General features: G+C 40.0%; 1 protein-coding gene across 1 annotated transcript; it reads left to right on the plus strand.

The window, feature by feature from the left end:
* Positions 1-43: 43 nt before the first annotated feature.
* Positions 44-17952, plus strand: cdc45.L (cell division cycle 45 L homeolog). Its single transcript, NM_001088373.1, is given in 19 exon segments — positions 44-192; positions 274-333; positions 1803-1895; positions 3484-3621; positions 3711-3854; positions 4104-4162; positions 5734-5782; positions 5928-5989; positions 6106-6156; positions 7069-7188; positions 8001-8132; positions 8328-8426; positions 11748-11909; positions 12505-12643; positions 13218-13301; positions 14095-14213; positions 14915-14991; positions 15760-15825; positions 17733-17952. Coding segments are annotated over 18 exon segments (1704 nt in total). The 5' UTR covers positions 44-141; the 3' UTR covers position 15825; positions 17733-17952.
* The last annotated feature ends 1160 nt before the right edge of the window (positions 17953-19112 follow it).

Below are 19112 nucleotides of genomic sequence, written 5' to 3' on the forward strand. Positions count from 1 at the left end.
TTGTTTGGGCTTGCGTTGAGCCTCCATTAATTGGGCGGGGTTTGTGATGTCACTGAGAAACGGTTTGTTTGATTGGTCAGCGCTGCTCTAAGGGATTTTGGCGCCACTTTCGAGGGCAGCAGCCGTCATCAGCCGGTCGAGATGTTTGTGAGTGATCTCCGTAAAGAGTTTTTCGACGTGATCGTTACCGAGGTGAGAAGGGTAACCGGGATAAATGAGATTAACTAATAAATCATAGACCACTTCTCACCGAGTCTCCTCTCTGTCTTGCAGCGCGTTCTTCTCCTGGTTGCTCCTGATGTTGACGCACTATGCGCCTGTAAGATCCTTCAGGTAAAGAGAACATCCGCAATACAGAGGTTTTTTTCGCATCTTGGATCCGCATACTTACTAAAAAAATAAATGTAACCATAAAATTAAGCCAATAGGTTTGTCACCAATAATGCAGCTTCGTTCCCTAAAGTACTGATAAAAATACAATACTGATTGTTACTGATAAAAATGCAATAACAATGATCATTTACTTAAATGGACTCTATGGGAGATTGCTTCCTGGATAACTTCTATGTCTATACAAATATTATAGTTATAATATATAATAGGGATGCACCGAATCCAGGATTCGGTTCGGGATTCGGCCTTTTTCAGACGGATTCGGATTTGGCCGAAACCTTCTGCCTGGCTAATCCGAATCCTAATTTGGATATGCAAATTTGGGGCAGGAGGGAAATTGTGTGACTGTCACAAAACAAGATAGAGAACAAAGAAAACGGACCACTACAGCTCACCGCTATTCCTGACCAGGTGCTCTGTTGAGCAGTGTCCCCACTGCGAACATCAAATGAACTCGAAACAGGCAGACGGCACTTCTGGAAAGGGTTTTATTGGGGTTACTGCAGTAACCCCAATAAAACCCTTTCCAGAAGTGCCGTCTGCCTGTTGTTTCCCCCTACCCACCCCTAATTTGCATATGTAAATTAGGGTTCGGTATTCGGCCGAATCTTTCGTAAAGGATTCAGGGGTTTGGCTAAATCCAAAATAGTGGATTCAGTGCATCCCTAATATATAATATTATATATAGTTATAGTTGTGCCCTTCACAGGCCAAGGCTGGAAATTCAAATAGGCCCTGGCATTTCAAGTACACGGAGGCCCAAATAGGCCGCTGAATACTGACTGTTTGTAGCATCTTAGAGCAGCCTCTCTGGAATTTGCCAGAATCCACAGTTTGTTACAATGAGATCATCACACACACAGGCCTGACATCAGAAACCCTACAAGTAAAGGTGGCCATACGTGTAAAGATCCGTCCACCTATCTGCCTTATTGGGCTGATCTTGTAGCTTGGCCCTGGAGCCTAAACCTGTCTTCCTTTTTTTTTTTACCTACAATAACTTCTTAGGCTAAGGCCAAAATCAGTTATCCGAGATACACTGGCTGATTTACAGCCCTACCACGGGCAGTCACCTCCTCTCTCTTCAGAAGTGTTGATTCGGAAGCAATTCGAACAGACTTCAACTCAAAATGCAGAGACTCTTGTTTCTTTGCTGAAATCAGCTGATTCTGTTTGAGCTACTTTAGATTCAACAGCTAGCTGATATTATACAATGTTTTCATTATTTGGTTTGGAGTGCCTCTTTCTACAGCTTTAGGACTTTTATACTCTCAACTATAAATGCTGCATAACAACATTTTCTAGATACCTCTGTATTAGTATGTGTTTCAATAGCATCATTTTTCATGTGTTTGATGGCACCGCTGGTCTCTTAAGTTGTTTTTATTTGTTTTTGTTTTTTTGCACAGGCATTATTTCAGTGTGATCATGTACAGTACACTTTGGTACCAGTCTCTGGTTGGCAGGAACTTGAAACATTGTTCCTTGAACATAAGGAACAGGTAATCATTTTACTATGCTGTTTATTTCCAATTCTTATTTTACAGCATAAGTGGCTGCATCTGTACACTTATTTCCCAAAGAGGCAAGAGGTGATTTTTAGCTGCAGTGGCAAACTACTGTAGCTGAATACCCCATTTCTACTTTACCTCAGCATATGTTTAGTTGTTGAAGTAAAATTTCCAGTATCGTTCAGCGTTTGTCAGCAGCTTAGGAATAATGTTTCAGCAGCTAAAGTGCTTTGGGTTTGTTGTCACTTCTTAAATAGTCAGTGGCACATTGAAATAAAAATGCCTTAAATGCTGTTCTTCATGATTGGGCAGTTCATGGGTTCATCCATCTTATGCTTGTGCCACAGTGTGTTTTCTCCACCAGTGTAAATACAAGTATGAATAAGATGTACTTGTCATGCCATATGGGGTAGATTTGGAACATAAAATGCAAACTGCAACAAAATCCTTGTGCAGAATGACAGATGTTCTCTGTGTATCATAAGAGAGAAGGTTCATTTAACACAATGGCCCTGATGGCTGAACACATCAGAGCTAGTTGAAAGCAAACGCGCTGCAATAAAAATGATCAATAAATGTTTAAAAATGTGAATTTATTTGACTTGATATATTTAAGTGTTTTCAGACTGCCTCCTTGTTATTCCCCTCACACTTCTTCTCTATGGTGTTACAGCTTCTAGTCATGGGTCACCTTTGTCAGCTCAAAAACACTAGTGTACAGGGGACACTACACTAGCCATTTACAATCCAGTAGCAGATGCCATCAGTTAGATATTTTGATTGAAGGGTTTCAGATTGTGCCAAGCATGTTTGCAGCAGGCTATAGTAGCAGGTGTTTGTAATTCTGCAAGGAGAAATTCTGATCGTCTTTTGAGCTGTTAGGCTGGTACATAGCAATTATGTTCTCCATCTAATAATTTTTGGGGAAATGTATTGGTACATTTGTTTTTCCTCAGTGCAATTAATATACATACTGGTATTGGTGTATAATATCCATACTGGTATTGGAGTGGAGAATAACTTACTTGTAATAATTCCCTAAACTGCTGTATGTGCATTCTTATTTAATTGGAGAGTGAGAAGTTCAGAATGTCTGCAACCGGGCCTATTTACATAGGGCTCTTGCACTTCTATCCAGGGACAATGGGGCACAAATGTGAACCCCTTGTTGCCTGTGCAGAGAGAGCTTCTGCCCAAGGTCTGGCTGTGCTCTGCATCTAGTGCCCGAGAAATCCAGCATGAGGTGTAGAGCAGATAGTTGGGTGGTGCAGGGCAGCCCTTTCCTTTCTGCTTGTCATAGACTGGTCATAAGTATAGGGCTCCATTGCAACCTGCACCCGTCACCACTCCCTTACTTGATCGTCTGAATTGCGTGACGTTTAGGAGGTGGGAGTGTGCTTTAATTATGTTGTCAGCCTACTGATTTGACCTTTGGAAGTAGAGGCAATGCGCTAACTGCAAAAAAAAATGGCAGTATGACAAATTGCAGATTGCCTTCCTAGCCTTGTATTGTGTTTCTGCTTGTCAGTGCTCTTTCTGCCTGTATAGCTAACATTTTCCCCCCACTTTTTATTTGTAGTTCCGTTACTTTGTGCTCATAAACTGCGGTGCAAACATAGACCTGCTAGAGACTCTACAGCCCCAAGAAGAGGCTATCTTTTACATCTGTGACACTCACAGGCCAATAGATGTGGTCAATATATACAACGATAGTCAGGTATATAATCTAAATAGTGATACTGAAAATATTGCAGAGAAAACAAAACAGATCATTTTAATACAGCAATAATTTAAAAAATTTAAAAGGTCAAGTTGCTGATCCGACAAGATGACGACTTGGAAATACCTGCTTATGATGATATTTTCAATGATGATGAAGAGGATGGGGAGGATTCTGGAAATGAAAGTGATGGAGCAGAACCCTCTGGAAAGAGAAGGCGATTTGATGAGGTACATGTCACTGTGTTCACACATCACAATCTCAGCAGTCAAGAAATCTTGGTAAATGTAAAAACAGGAATATGTAACTGGATCAATAGTGAAAATGGGTAACAAAAGCTATACCTGAATTCTCTGTTAAGTCGTGTTTTGATATGGCCTTCTCTGCCTTGATTTCAAGTTCTGCTTGCCAAGCTATGATAACATACTGTTCTACCTGTCCCATGTGTCTCTACTTGTCCCATGTCTCTACTTTTGTAGGCAGCAGTGGAAAGAAGGATTGAGAGGAGACGGCAGAGAAGGGAGTGGGAAGCTCGAAGGTAGTACCAAAAAGTTGTTCACTGTTTCAGCTTGTTCTGTATTTTTTTTTCCATATGCTGTATCCGGTTGTATAGGCTGAATCAAAATAATGGCAGGTCTTTGTTTAAAAGGCTAATAAATAGTGAAAATCTTTTTATATGTATATCTTGCATATATAGACTAGATTTGAAGACTTTACTAATGCTAGGGGCATAACTGCTACCATTAAAAGACCACACACAATTCAGCAACAAAAGCATTTGTGAGGCTGGGCACTGGTATTTGGGGTCAGAGCTGGCTTTCAGATGGCATTCCAGTTCATCACACAGGTGTTTGTTTGGGTCTGGGCTCTGTGCAGACCAGTCAGGTTCTTCTACTCCCTCTCCGTAGACAAATTCTGCACTCCCTATGCAAATTTGGGTATTATTATGCTGAAACTGAAAGGGCCTTGCCAACTCTTGCCACTAAGTAGATGGCACATAATTGTCAATAATGTAATTTTACGCTGTAGCCTTAGGATTTTGCCCTTGGAACCAGGGGCTCTACCCCCAGACCATTATTTTGCCTCCATAAAGCTTTACCATTTTCCTGACATCTATCAGAGGATGTTTTTCCATTACCCCAGAGTTCAATGGGGGCTGATTTCAGTTGATGCTTGGCATTGCTGATGGTAATGATTGGTTTGTGCTGCAAAAAAACTCTGTACACCGATGTGCAGTGTTAGGTGTCGACAGTAGTGGTGTAAAGGTCTCTTCCATTGGACTCTGGTGGGGTTTTTTTTTTTGTAAGTTTTTATTTAGCATTTACATTTTTTAACAACAATACAAGGGTCGGAAGCCCCCTTGGTTAAAAGGACAGAAAAGAAAAGAGAGGCTAGAGTGAGAAGGAGAAAAGGAAGTGTGCTGCTGGGAGGTTATCAAGCTGAGAACATTACACATTTCTATTTTGGCCGCCATGCTTTTCTTACTGATCTTGGGGCGCCCCTGTGCTAGACTGCATTCCTTGGAGTGGCAAATAACACTTCATTATCAGACTGTCTCAGCTTTGTGCTACCTGCATGAATGCATAACGCCAAGTGTTTGTTAATTTTGATGGAGAAAGAATAATGGACTGGGACTGTTTTTGCATTTGTTAGTGTTAGTGGGCTCCGGGTTCTAATGAAAGCAGACTTTAATGGTACAGTGTGCAACTGAATTCCTGCCAATTTTGTTCTGTTCTCAAAAGCTCTGTTCCTCATATTTTGTGGCAAAAGTTTGGTAGATTTAATGTTGCCTTCCCCTTTAAAACCTACGATGAGTGAAGCATAAGCCTTTTCAGAAGTAACTTTCTTTAATTACCTTTATTCAGAATCACACACTTATCTATATAGCTAATTCTAGATCAACTAAATATTTGGCTTACTGGGACTAATCTCACAACAGCCAACCCCTGTATAAGTTAATGGCAACATCACAGAGTATATTGATTTTATTAAGCTTTTAACATGAACCTTTAGTAACATTGTATTCTGAAATCAATATTTTTGTATACTTATCCTTGCTAGATTCCTGTTGACTGCTAGGTATTTAAAAAGTATCTTGTTTCTTTGCAGGAGAGAGATTATTTTTGACTATGAGCAATATGAATACCATGGAACATCAGTAAGTAGCAAAGCCAGTGCTTAATTCACTTTCTTTTTTTAATTCCCAGCAACCATCGCAAAAAATAGGTTTAGCATCTGACAGAGTTGCTCATGTTTTGGTTTTTTATGTTGATGATAATTCATTATTTCTCTTATTTGTTTAGTCTGCAATGATGATGTTTGAGTTGGCTTGGATTATGTCTAAGGATTCAAATGATATGTTATGGTAGGTGTACTGTGGTTAGTATATTGTGACTACATTATTGTCGATTATGCATTTCTTTGTAACATTATGTCTGGATTTTGTATTTTGCAATTTTTCTGTGATCTTATTTTCTTCAGGTGGGCAATTGTTGGTCTGACAGATCAATGGGTTCAGGACCGAATAACTCAGTAAGTATGCTATACCGGTTTTATATTACCATTGTAAACATTTATGCTTTTATGTAAGCTAATTACTGTGATTAAGACTAGCATTTTACTAGGGGTTGCATTATGGAAATGCATGTAGAACCCACTCTCGTGAATAGCCAGTGTGCTTTGTGCTATTATTCAAGGGCAAATTTTTAGACTTAATCTAAACTGCAACCTTTTAATTAATTTAAGTTTTTGCCTCATATCCTCACTTCTCCATGGTGGTTCTTTAGGGGTTCCATAAAGAATCTGTACATGTAGAGAACATTATAGAACATGTGAAGTTGTGTTGACTGCAAGCTTTCTGCCTTTCAACCTTTTTTCCCCTGTAGTAGCTATTCTGTAGTTTAACAGAGTAGTGCTGCTCCAGCACCAGGATTAAATTGTTCGATTGTATCGTATTGTATCGTATGATTTTACTTAGAGCGAATATTGCCGTTTTCAGAAATCGCGTGACTTTTTGTCAGAAAATAAGGAAGTAAAAAACGGTTTCCCCTTCCCACCCGTAATTTGCATATGCAAATTAAGGTTCGGTACTCGGCCGAGGATTCGGGGGTTAGGCCGAATCCAAAATAGTGGATTCGGTGCATCCCTTAAAAAAATACTTCGACTATCGAAGTACTCAATTCAATGCTTGATAAATATACCCCTAAACATAGCAGGTCTCTCTAAAATGTATTGCATTAAATGTTCCATATGTAAAACATAGCTGCATCTAAATAAACCATTCTTATAAATATATAACTTTTCTAGTAGTATGTGCCATTAGATAATAAAAAAAAAATAGAAAACTCCAAAAATGCATTTTAAAATGCTAAACTAGTAAATGCACTTTCAGCTTTGCTATAATTAGTCTGACAACTAACCGATTGCACTTGCTTTGCTCCCAAGAATGAAATATGTGACAGATGTGGGAACCCTCCAGCGCCATGTTTCCAGGCACAACCACCGTAATGAGGATGAAGAAAATTCGCTCTCTATTGACTGCATGAGGATAGCATTTGAATACGAGTATCCTTATAAAATAGGGTTCTGCATAAAGAAATTGAGTTTCAAGCAAATATCTTTAATAAAACCCATTTTGTCTATCACCTCTGCCTTTTTTTCAGGGTATCTCCTGGATGTTTCTGGTATAGAATATTACCCAGCTGTCTACCCGCATATATGAAAATACACAATTAGGCACCCGTCCCTTTCTTTAACTCTTAAACTTTTTTTTGTTTAAATCAATTTATAAAGTTTAAAGAACATTTTTTTTTCCCTGTATTTTGGGCATGAATGTGTACCATTTAGTAACAATTAACGGTTTTCTTATGGTTTCATGGAAGCTATCAGAAATACTACAAAAATAGAGATGCATGGTGTGTAAGATCTCTGGACCGGTGCAATTTTACTGTTGTGTTTGACCAGATTTTCTGTGGAATTTAAAAAATGTGTTCTTTATTTCTGAGCATAAGTCGGTAATACAAATCATAGTTTGGCAGTTGTAAACTGCAAAATTCTTTTTAAGAGGATTACTAACATGTTTTTCCATTCATCACAACTGCAAGGACATATGTGTATTTTAACCTCCTAATTATTCAGTAACGGTATGTGTTTTATCCTACTTAATATCACATGACAGCACATACATTCTGAATTGGTCAGACAGGCCATCATACAGAGCATACAGAGGCTTGTTTAAGGCTGGTTTACTCTGGAAAACATGAAAGAACTCGGCATCCTCCAAAGCAAGCTAAACACATTGACAGTCTTTTTGTTCTATGGAAACTTAAAGGCAGGTTACTGAATAAACATAAACTTCCTTAACATACTGTTACCAGTCTGCGTCTTTCTCTGTATCAGCATTGGTCCTTGTATGAAAGCATCTGTAACTCCTGTTATACATCTGCCACTCTCAAGCTATGGTCTCTGCAAGGGCAGAAAAAACTTCAAGAATTTCTTGCAGACATGGGGTAAGTTTTGTTTACTTTGTACATATAAACATGTTTTTTTCTGATTGTCTTGCATATCTGCTAGTTAACAGTTGATTATCTCTGATGTATGTTATGTGCAAGCACTTTCTGCCAAATCTGCCGAACACCATTGCCAAATGTATGGAATATTATTTAAATGTACAATTCAAGTATTTTATTCTTACATGTTTTTAGGATGCCTCTGAAGCAAGTAAAACAAAAGTTCAATTCTATGGACATATCCTTAAAGGAAAATCTTCGGGAAATGCTTGAGGAGTCGGCGAATAAATTTGGGTACATTTTAAATTGCTATACATAAGTTGTATTAGTTTGTTCGTCCATTTTGTGTGGCTATATATAAATAATACACATGCACTTTCCAAAGGGAGAATTACATACCTGGTGTATATAGGGTTCTGCATGCTACTGTGCACACCACTGATTTGTAATAAACTATGCATTTAGCTCAAATGCGGAGCCACCCAAATGTTCTTAAAAATGATTAAATGTTTAACTGATGCAAATCTGAGAATTTCATTGCGACTGGGCCCTAGCATTCCTAGTACACAGAGGCCCAAACAGCCCCCACCAGCCCACTTCATAGTCACTTTCTATGGCATTTTACAGCAGCCCCTCTGGCATTCGCCATAACCCACAGATGGCCAGTCCGGGCCTGCTGTCAGTGCAGATCTGCTTTTCTCTGCGTGTACAAAATGCAGGCTGAGAAAAGTTTGTTATTAGCCCTGTGTGCATGAAGACTAAATATTTATATTTAAAGTTGGAACAATTTAAGAGTTTGAGGTGGTGGTTTATACTTGTTATAAACAAATGTTTTCATCCTATTCATTTCAACTTGGATTATTTGATTGCCTTCCTTTGAATTAATTTATAGAGTTTATTGAATTGGTCATCCAACTGTGATTACCACTAAATCAGTATCTTGCAGAATTAATGGAATTCGTTTGAATTTTATATATTAACAATTTGCCAACTACAATACATATAAAGCTGGCCTTAAGGTGGCCATACAAGGGCAGATTTTGCCGATATTTGTTCTTTAGACCAATTTGGCAGCTTATCTGCACGTGTATGGGGTCTTCCCGATCGATATCTGGCCACGATATCGATTTGTAAAGTTTAATCTTTCAGGCGATCGACCCGTCTGAGCCCATTGCTCCTCGTTTGTGTAATCTGATCATTCAGCCCTATGGCTTGGAATATAGTCCTGCCGTTGGTAGGCATATCGGGGAAAGATCTTATAGAGTATGGGCAGCTATAGATACAAAGATTAGTATGATCCTGTGTGGATCGTCCCAAGATTTTCCGGTTTAGTTAATCCGGACAGTTTAAGATTTCTGTCGGCTAATGATATCTCTGCATGTATTGCTTATTCGATGATATAGATGGGTGACTGTCACTACTATTTGTCTGAAACCACTTTTTGTTTGCTGTCAGTTCTTGGCCAATACATCTGATTTATTTACATCTTATATGCAATTAAAGTACCACTTTGCACACAGGGTGAACAAGATTAGTCAAGAACAGCCAGTTATAATCCTACTACAATGGTATTCAACTTGCTGCTATGACAAACACAGTAAACACCATCAATGACTTTCTGATCAAGGGGGGTTACGCAGGGAGTTATTCCATTTACTCCATATTTATTGCATGTCTGCCTTTGATAAGGTTAGGGAGGTGGCAAAGCATAGGTTCTTTAGGTATGGGGCAACCTTATTGTGCAGAAAGGGTTGTCAGGATTTTGAACCAGTAGCTCTCCAGGTTCTTACACGACCGTAGTGTATGTATCAAAGTCCCGGGGACAAGATTAGAGCGGTTGCAGATGGGGGGAGATGTTTGGGTCCACTTTATGTAGCCTTGTTTTGTTGTAGTAGGCCCTGTGAATTATATACTATTGTATCATTCTATACTTGTAGTTTAAAGAGAAATGGGAAGGGACCCTAAAGACTTGTCTCCTTTGACTGTCTGTCATCTGTGGAAGGTCTGCTTCCCTTTTAGAGCGGGGTTTGGTTGCATCCATACCCTGTTTGTTGTGCTATTATAAGCTTGTACACCCTTGACATCTATCCTTTTCTTGTCCGTTGTCACAATCAGGGATATTTGTGAAGCATCAACCACAATTTTTCTAACCTGTTGCACAGTGCTGTGCTGATGCTAATGTATGCCAACCATTGGTAATTGGTGATATGTAGTGTGGCAAAGGACATTGTGCGGTTGCCATCCCAAAGGCTACCTGTTATACATAAGTCAATGCCAACCCATGATTGGTGCAACATCCTACTTTTCAAATTCAGTGTTGTTGAGTATTGGTTTCAGGGTGCAGGGCCTGATGTTTGTTTAAACGGTGTGCTGTGGCCCAAGCTTTCCTCTGCAGCCCAAATAGGGGATTTTGTTCAGCTTCCCTTTGGCCAGCAGCCCTTTAAATGAGGAACTAAAGGGGGATGTTATTGCCGTCCAAAGGTGGAAGATGTTTGGTTTGGCCTATTCCAACACCATCTGTCTACAGTGAGTAAGTTGAGCAGAGAGAACCATCATATCAAGGAAAGCTAGGCCCCCTGGGCTAATTGGTAGTGTTTCCAGTGAGAGTCTACTATGGCTCTTTCCCCATATAAAACACCCTATCGAGTGTTTAAAAAAAAAAATATTAAAAAAAAATGCCACACTGCTTATTGGACTTTGGGGGTAATGATTATTTTTGTGACTTGGATCCGACCCATTGGGCCTAGAGCGAGGGTAGCCTACAGTTACGTGTTTACTTGGTGGAAGAGTAATCAATCTGTTCCCCCAGATAGATAAACTTATCAACCAGCAGTAGCAGTTGAAATCCTCTTTTGGTGCTTGAGGATCTAGAACAGGGGTGTCCAAACTTTTAGCAACGAGGGCCAAATTTATTGAGGGCCAACCATTCAACCTGACATCCGTTCCGATGTAGATAACTTTTGATCAGGATCATTCATTCCTGGAGTTGGGCCCGTACACGGCGTTTAGGAAGTGGAGAAGCAAAGTCTGTTTGGACTTATTCTCCGTGCCTCATTTAAACAAGAAATCGCGTAGCCGAAGCAGTAATATTTGGGCACATCAGTCAAATTATCTGCCACTTGGTCTATATTGCTGCTGTGTGTTGAAGGTGTTGGCAATAGACACATTCTGACACACAGTGATGCACCTCTCTCGCATACTTCTTTAGTTCACTGTACTGGCACGTCAGTACGTCTATTGCACCTTCAGCCCTAAAAAAACAAAAAAAGTATGCGCGAGCAGCGCATCACTACGTGTCGGTACGTGTCTATTACTAACACCTTCAGCACACAGGCAGCAGTATAGACCAAGTGGCAGATCATTTCACTAATGTGCCCAAATATTACTACTATGGGATTCCTGATTGCACTGTGCTGGGGGCCTCATTATTATTAATTTCATGATGGAGGCTGAAGGCCGGTGTAAATTTGAAAATGGGCTGCAATTGGCCCGCGGGCCAGACTTTGGACATGCCTGATCTAGAAGATCTGCACATTTTTGGCCAGCTTAAGACATGTTTTCTAAATATGCTTTAAATGATTCCTTATTTAAGAACCACTAATTGTGTTTTGACAGAATGAAAGATGTGAGGGTGCAGACCTTTAGTGTACAGTTTGGGTTTAAGAACAAGTTTCTGGCCAGTGACATAGTCTTTGCTGTGCTTTCTCTCCTGGAAAACACTGAACGAGATGAGAAGGGTACAGATAATTTTATCAAGGCCTTGGATAGCCTCTCCAGGTAAGTACTTAAATTTGTTACATTCTGCTATCCCTTCATTATTTTTAAGGCTAATGCCACATTGGGACAGACCTCTGCTTCCTCCTTTGCCTGCACCCGGAACCATTGTGTCGGGTCAGGTGCATGCATGTGTGTTGTGGGCTGACACAGTGGTTTGGGTGCAGGCAAAGAAGGAAGCCGATGCCAGCATAGGGGCTTATTCTCTACCTGCTCTTTCCTGCAGATTTTGACACAAGAATTCTAAAGTATGCATTTTCACACCAAAGTCAACTGTGCGCTGACAGGCAGAAATCAGATGGTTCATTTTCCTCTGCTAGTGTATATACCCCAGCAGAAAAAAACAATTAACTTTAAAGTGGTCATATACTTTCTGTTCCCTTTAGTGGCTGAATGGGTATGTAACCGTACATATGCCTACCTTCCCATAGTTTAACTTCATTCTTCTGACAGCATAGTAGGAATTATCTGCAAAGCTAATCAGTATCTCATGTTTCTTTTTCAACACTTTCTTATATTGCTGTCTAAAGCAAATTTAAGGTTGTAGGTAACACACACACTTTAGTGATGTACGTATGAAATCTTTTTCTTTCCTCAGGAGTAACCTGGATAAACTGCACACTGGCCTGGAAATGGGCAAAAAGCTTTTATGTGCTATTCAACAGACAGTGGCCAGCTGCATCTGCACAAATCTCATATTGTCCCAGGGCCCCTTCCTTTACTGTTACCTGATGGAGGTCAGTTTTCTGCATGTGTGTAATGCATAGGCAATTCTGATTTGTTGACAGCCTGCTATGCACTCTACAGTACAGGCTCTATTTTTATAGTTAATTGTAATGAGTTTAATTTTATAAATGTTTTTATTGTGTTAAAAATCCCTGTGTATCGTTTATATTGTTCCATATAATGTATGATGTTTTAAATTTGTTGTGTGTGTTTCTTTAGGTTTAAGGGTTGTATGCTCTAATGTGCATTTTCCAACAGAGACAAATAGCGGGTATCCATTTAGAAGTGATACTTCGACTTTAAAATAGCGCTATTCGGCCCCTTCAGACAGTCACTACATATTGTGCATAGGCCCCATTTTGCCCAGCACAAAGGTGGCAACCATGGCAAATGGACATGTGTATGGTCATCTTAAGAAATCAATAGGTATCTTTTTTCGCATTGTATTATCAGAGCATTGCAGAACAAAATAAGGCGTTATTTTTGGTAAATATATTTAAACTTGTTCTGTAAAAAGTTTAACTGCAGTTTGTTGAACTACCAGTAGGGGCTGCTGTTACACACACTGATTTTCTTTACAAACAGGGGACACCAGATGTTAAGATGTTTTCCAATCCAATTTCTCTCTGCCTGCTCTGTAAATACTTGCTGAAGTCCTTTGTGTGTTCTGTAAGTAATCATTTATTTTAATCTTGTTGTATAAAAGGGGGTAGGGGGTAATAGTAATTCTTTGTGTACTTGTTTAAATACCCATACACTATTTTGACTGTATCTCTTTACAGTTGCTGACCATGCACCATATGACATCCAATGGTCCTCACATTTACAGAACAGCCAATTACCCAACACAAACAAAATGTTTTACTTCTTTGGCAGGTCATCTGTGTTGCGGTCAACCAAATACGTTGTTTTTGGGACAACGTAACAGACCATGGAGATTGATATATCAGGAGCATGTTTGGACATAGCCACCTCTGATTCCTGTGGTTGTCTAGGGCACAATGCTTGCCTTGTCGGGCCATTCTAATCAGAGCCTGCCCATGGGTTGTAGAAGCTATTATATATGTCCATTATTTATTTTACAAATGCCTTCATATTTATAAAAAATTTGAGAAATTGTGGAAGACGTTAAAAGTTGTGGGTATTTAGTGTCTTCCCCCCCAAGTTTTCTTTGGTTTAGCTTTCATTAATTTAAAGCTTTTAAATTATCTCTACCAACCTTGTTGCCAAAAGAAAAGCTTGAGGGCCATGCCCCACAAGGTGTTTCCTTCACCAGGGGAGAAGACACAGATATTTCTTTCTGCCATGATGTCACTGTGCACTAATGGTTGGTTCTCTGTGTGAAAATGCATACTTTTGCTTTTCCTTGCGGAATCCTGTGCCTGTCAGTACATACCAATGGGGCAGAAGGAAGCAGAAATGTCTTTTGACATGGCCCTAATTGTACGTTTTTGTATTAAAGACCAAAAACAAACGGTGTAAGTTGCTACCGCTGGTGTTGGCAGCTCCTCTGGATGCAGAGAAGGGGACCGTGATCATGGTGGGAATTCCCCCTGAAGCAGAGAGCTCTGACAAGAAGAAGTAAGTCGTTTTAATGTGGTTACCTTTCTTCAAACTTGCATGATTTGTTTGTGTATATTTGTACGTTTTCATTAATCACCGGGGGTTGCAAATTTATTAGGCACCCCTAGCAAACATTGCTAACATTAGTCCCTTTCAAGTTCTATTCTATTAATTGCCACACAATTATATTTGTCCCAGAGATCCCTTGCAGCTGTCCTGAGCTGAGTGCATGAGCAGTAGAGCAAGATCAGAGCCATTTACAAGATGCTTAGGGCAGCAGCAAGGGATCCCAGGGGCAAGTGACAAGATGCTGGTGAAGTGCTTGGTGGCATTGTTATAGGTACATTGCCTCTTCTAGTTGGGGGTGGGATTAATAAAGAATTGTCAATAGAGTGGTTAACATATGATCAGTAGTTACGGTGTGGTGCCATAAGGATGTGCAGCCTGTGCTCTTCCAAGATACCACAAGTGAAACCCTTTGGAGTTGTGCTAGGAGTTATCTACAGAGATGCATTTTGACCATGCCTGTGCTATCATATTTAACATATTTACAAAAATGCTAATTTTGTAGATACTACTGGGGCCTTGTTTTAGTCTTCGTAGTTAAACCGTGAATTTTCTGAAGTTATTTAAATACATGCGCTTTCGAATTCTAGAACTAGTCAATGTTTTTAATCCTGGATTGGTTGATTAATGTTCCTTTTACTGTCATGCCGCAGTTTCTTTGGCCGAGCATTTGAGAAAGCAGCAGAGAGCACAAGTTCTCGGACACTTCACAACCATTTCGACATGTCCAGTAAGTGTCTCACTCTCTGCCGTATCCGATTTGAAAACATAACCAGTAACATTAAGGCGTTTGGATTTAATTTACAATTTAAATTTCATCTGCTGATCCAGCACCTATAAATAAAGTATTTCTTGGCAAAAAATGTTGAAAGATCTTCAGTTTATTATTCTGTAAAGAGTTATAAATTGCATTTGCTCCCATTTTATCTTCCTGTATAAGAACTAAACCAATGTATTCTACTTAGTTTTTATCTGCTGTCTCCTTTAGTTTTTATCTGCTTTTATGCAGGTTGAAAAACTGCCCCATGTGTGTCTAGCTGTGCAGGGCAACAATACATCCTATTATATAAATGCATACAAAATTTTTGGTGGTGTTGGTCATCAAGACTTCCTGCAAAGTAAAACAAATTTTTGGTGGTTGTTTCCTTTTGAACTAAAACTGTAGTCATGCACAGTAGCTGGCTACCACAAAAGAGTTCTAATGAGGTCAGGCCAAAGGAATTCTGACCTCTGTCCCTTTTCAAAATATTTGAGTGTTTGGAATGTTGCCAACCAAGACAATTACTCCATATTTGTAGGTACTTGGGTAGGGAGGGGGGAAAAAGGTTGGCGTCCTGTATTGTGCCTGGAAACATTCACTCACTTCAGCCCTCTAATCTCCTAATTAAGCCTGCATACATCCTACCTGTATTGTGATTCAATATTGTGTGTGTGCTTCAAGCAATGTTTATACGTTATATGCAATGTTGTCGTAAACTCATTTATGTTTGTCTTTTAGTAATTGAGTTAAGGACAGAGGACCGCAGCAAGTTCCTGGATGCTCTTATTTCTCTATTGTCATGAGGTATGTAAAAAGAAAGCTGCTGTTTTATTGGTCCTTATATGCAGTATGCATTTTGCATTGATAAGGTAAAAGTCTTTTAGTTTGTTGTTATGGGTCCAATTGAAAAAAAAAAAGGTTAATGAAGTTTATCCCAGGAAATTAGGTATTTAATTAGGTTGTATTAGGGCTAATATTCCTATTCCTGTGAGCAAGTGTTGTACTGTGTACAAGTAGAAACCATTAATGAAGAATAGTTTGTTCCAGATCCATAGGTGAGGCAGGTCTGCGTTGAAAGATAACATTACTGGAGCTTAAAGGAACAGTAACTAAAAAATAAAATAAAAAATGACAATATAATGTACTGTTGCCCTGCACTGGTACAGCTGGTGTGTTTGCTTCAGAAACTCTACTATAGTTTATATAAAAAAGCTGCTGTTTAGCCATGGGGGCAGCCATTCAAAGCTGAAAAAGGAGAAAAGGCACAGAATACACAGCAGATAAGCTCTGTAGTATGCAATAGTATTATTCATAATTTATCTATCTACTGTGTATCCTGTGCTTGAATGGCTGCCCCCATGGCTAGACCGCTTAATTATAAAAACAATAGTTTCTGAAGCACACACCCATTTTACCAGGGCGACCGTGTATTATATTATTACTTTAAAACACTTAATTTTTTTCGAGTTACTGTTCCTTTAAGCAGCAGTAACATTATCTTTCAACCCAGACCTGCCTCGTCTATGGATCTGGAACGAACAGTCCTTCATTAATGGTTTCTACATGTACACGGTTCTATTAACCCCAGAAACTAATAACACTAGCTCACAGGAATATCAGCCATTGTTCATTATGAGTGCAATGAATACTTTTTGCCTATAGTCACACACAAAAAAAAGAAGAAATCTTTGATTTCTCTTGTTTGTTCAGCTAAACAGGGACATAGATTAAATTCTGTGTTTGGTCCCTGCAAAGTAGATAATAGATTCCCAGACCACAGATGAGCAGAAGTCCATTGTGTATTATCTGTGCATTGTTTAACACTATTCATTGCACTCGTTTTGAACAAGGCATATACTGCCTCTTTAAAGGAGAAGGAAACCCCCAGGGCGCTAAACCCCTCCCCCCTCCCCTGTGCTGCCCCCCCTCCCTCCTCCCCCCTGGCCTACCTGTCCCCCTGGGCAAATGCCCCTAACTTTTTACTCACCCCTCTGCGCAGGTCCTGTCCACGGAGTACGCAGTCGCCATCTTCTCCCACGCGCGTCTTCTTCCTGCTCTGATCTGCGTTTTCTGGCGCATGCGCAGTAGGAACAGGTACCGGTACGGCTCTACTGCGCATGCGCCGAATGTCACGAAGTGAAATCGGAAAACTTCGTGACATTCGGCGCATGCGCAGTAGAGCCGTACCGGTACCTGTTCCTACTGCGCATGCGCCAGAAAACGCCGATCAGAGCAGGAAGAAGACGCGCGTGGGAGAAGATGGGGACTGCGTACTCCGTGGACAGGACCTGCGCAGAGGGGTGAGTAAAAAGTTAGGGGCATTTGCCCAGGGGGACAGGTAGGCCAGGGGGGAGGAGGGAGGGGGGGCAGCACAGGGGAGGGGGGGAGGGGTTTAGCGCCCTGGGGGTTTCCTTCTCCTTTAAGGACAAGTTTAATCTAATTCAGCCAGTGTGATTTCAGATCTTGCTTACACATAATGATAAAATATGGCCTGCAAGCACTTGGGTAAAGTTGGTTTAAACTTTGGTCCACAACTCATTCATGGTTATAGGTAACAAAAGTATAGTGTCGTCTTCCCCTTAAAACCCTTTTGCAAAAAAACCCGTAACTTAGCGACTGAGTAAATCTAAAGCAATATGCTGTTCCCGCAGGGCTTTAGTTTAAAGCTATATTGTTTTCTATTGACTTCTTTTTTTTCCCTCTCATTTCAGTAATCCATGGCCCTTTTTTTTTTTGTCTGCTTCTTGTCAACACGTGCTGCCGCCTTTTGTATATGTGAATTTTAGCCTCCTGTTTTACAGTGTCTTTTTAAAAAAAAAATATATATGTACTGATTAAATTATTTAGCTATAGAAATGAAGCCCAGTGTAATTACATGTTTGTATGGTGCCTGTGTCTAAAACTGTAAATAAAAATTACATTTCTGTTGAATTAAATGTCGAATTTTTGAGAGATTTACCGAAATCATTGAATGTTGACAGTGCACATTTTAAAGTGTTTAAATAACAAATCACTGTAGGTCAGAGAATGTGTTGGCCTTCTCTATATGCCTTTATAAAACTGGTGTCTAGTGTAACCACAAACCCGTGGTCCTTTGGGGGCACTTTTGTTTTAAAGGTACAAAGATTGTTTTAGTAAAATCTTTAACTGCCTCACTCCTGATACTGGAGGAGGGTGTTTGGCAGCAGCCAATGTGCACAGGGTATGAAACATCTGTACCCCTGACATTTCATATGCGGTGGCTTACTGTCCAACAGTCGTAGTAGACACTAGTAACTGTGTACATATTCAAATAAATCCCCCCCCCCCCCAAATCAGCATCCCACGTGATGCACATAATCCAGGGGTTGGAACACATAAAAGCAATTTAATGTTGTTAAAAGCATGCAAGACAAGGAAAGTCCGTTTTATGGCAGGGAATTGCATGGTTCTGATTTCATGGATCTGCACCCAACCTCTACCTGTAATCACAACATGTGTGTCTGCTTGCATCAGCCAACACATTAAAGGATTTCACAAGAACATATTTTAGAAAACTAAGGGTCTGACCACATGGGCAGATTTGGGGAGATTAGTCGCCAGACGACAAATCTCCTCTTCTTTGCGACGACTGATCTGCCTTCTGCCAGCTAAAATGTAAATCGTCTGGGGGCAGGCACACGGAGCAGTTAGTTTTCCGAAGTCACCCATAATTGCCTCACGAGGAAACCGGGAAGAAGATTTGTTGTCTGGCGACTAATCTCCCTGAATCTGCCCGTTTTGGCCATAAAATGTCCATCTTGTATAGACCCACCTAGAACTGCAGAATTATCTACCTATGTGCAACTCTCATTGCAGCCCACTACCTACCAGCTGGGAGGATATAGCAGACAGGAAAATGGGCACTTGAGACGTAATAGATGGAAAAATGTTCAAGGCAAAGGAAGTACATTTGAATGTCATCCACATAAATAGAGTACTAAATGCTAAGGGAGGAAACGAGCTTTTGAAAAAACCAGTATGTTTAATTCCTAGCTGCACTGAGTATCCTAACCAAGGAATGTCATATCTGTGATTTTAGCAGTGACCATCACCTCTTTTCTAATATAACG

Source organism: Xenopus laevis, chromosome 1L (assembly GCF_017654675.1).
Source record: "Xenopus laevis strain J_2021 chromosome 1L, Xenopus_laevis_v10.1, whole genome shotgun sequence".
NCBI classification, from domain to species: Eukaryota; Metazoa; Chordata; class Amphibia; order Anura; family Pipidae; genus Xenopus; species Xenopus laevis.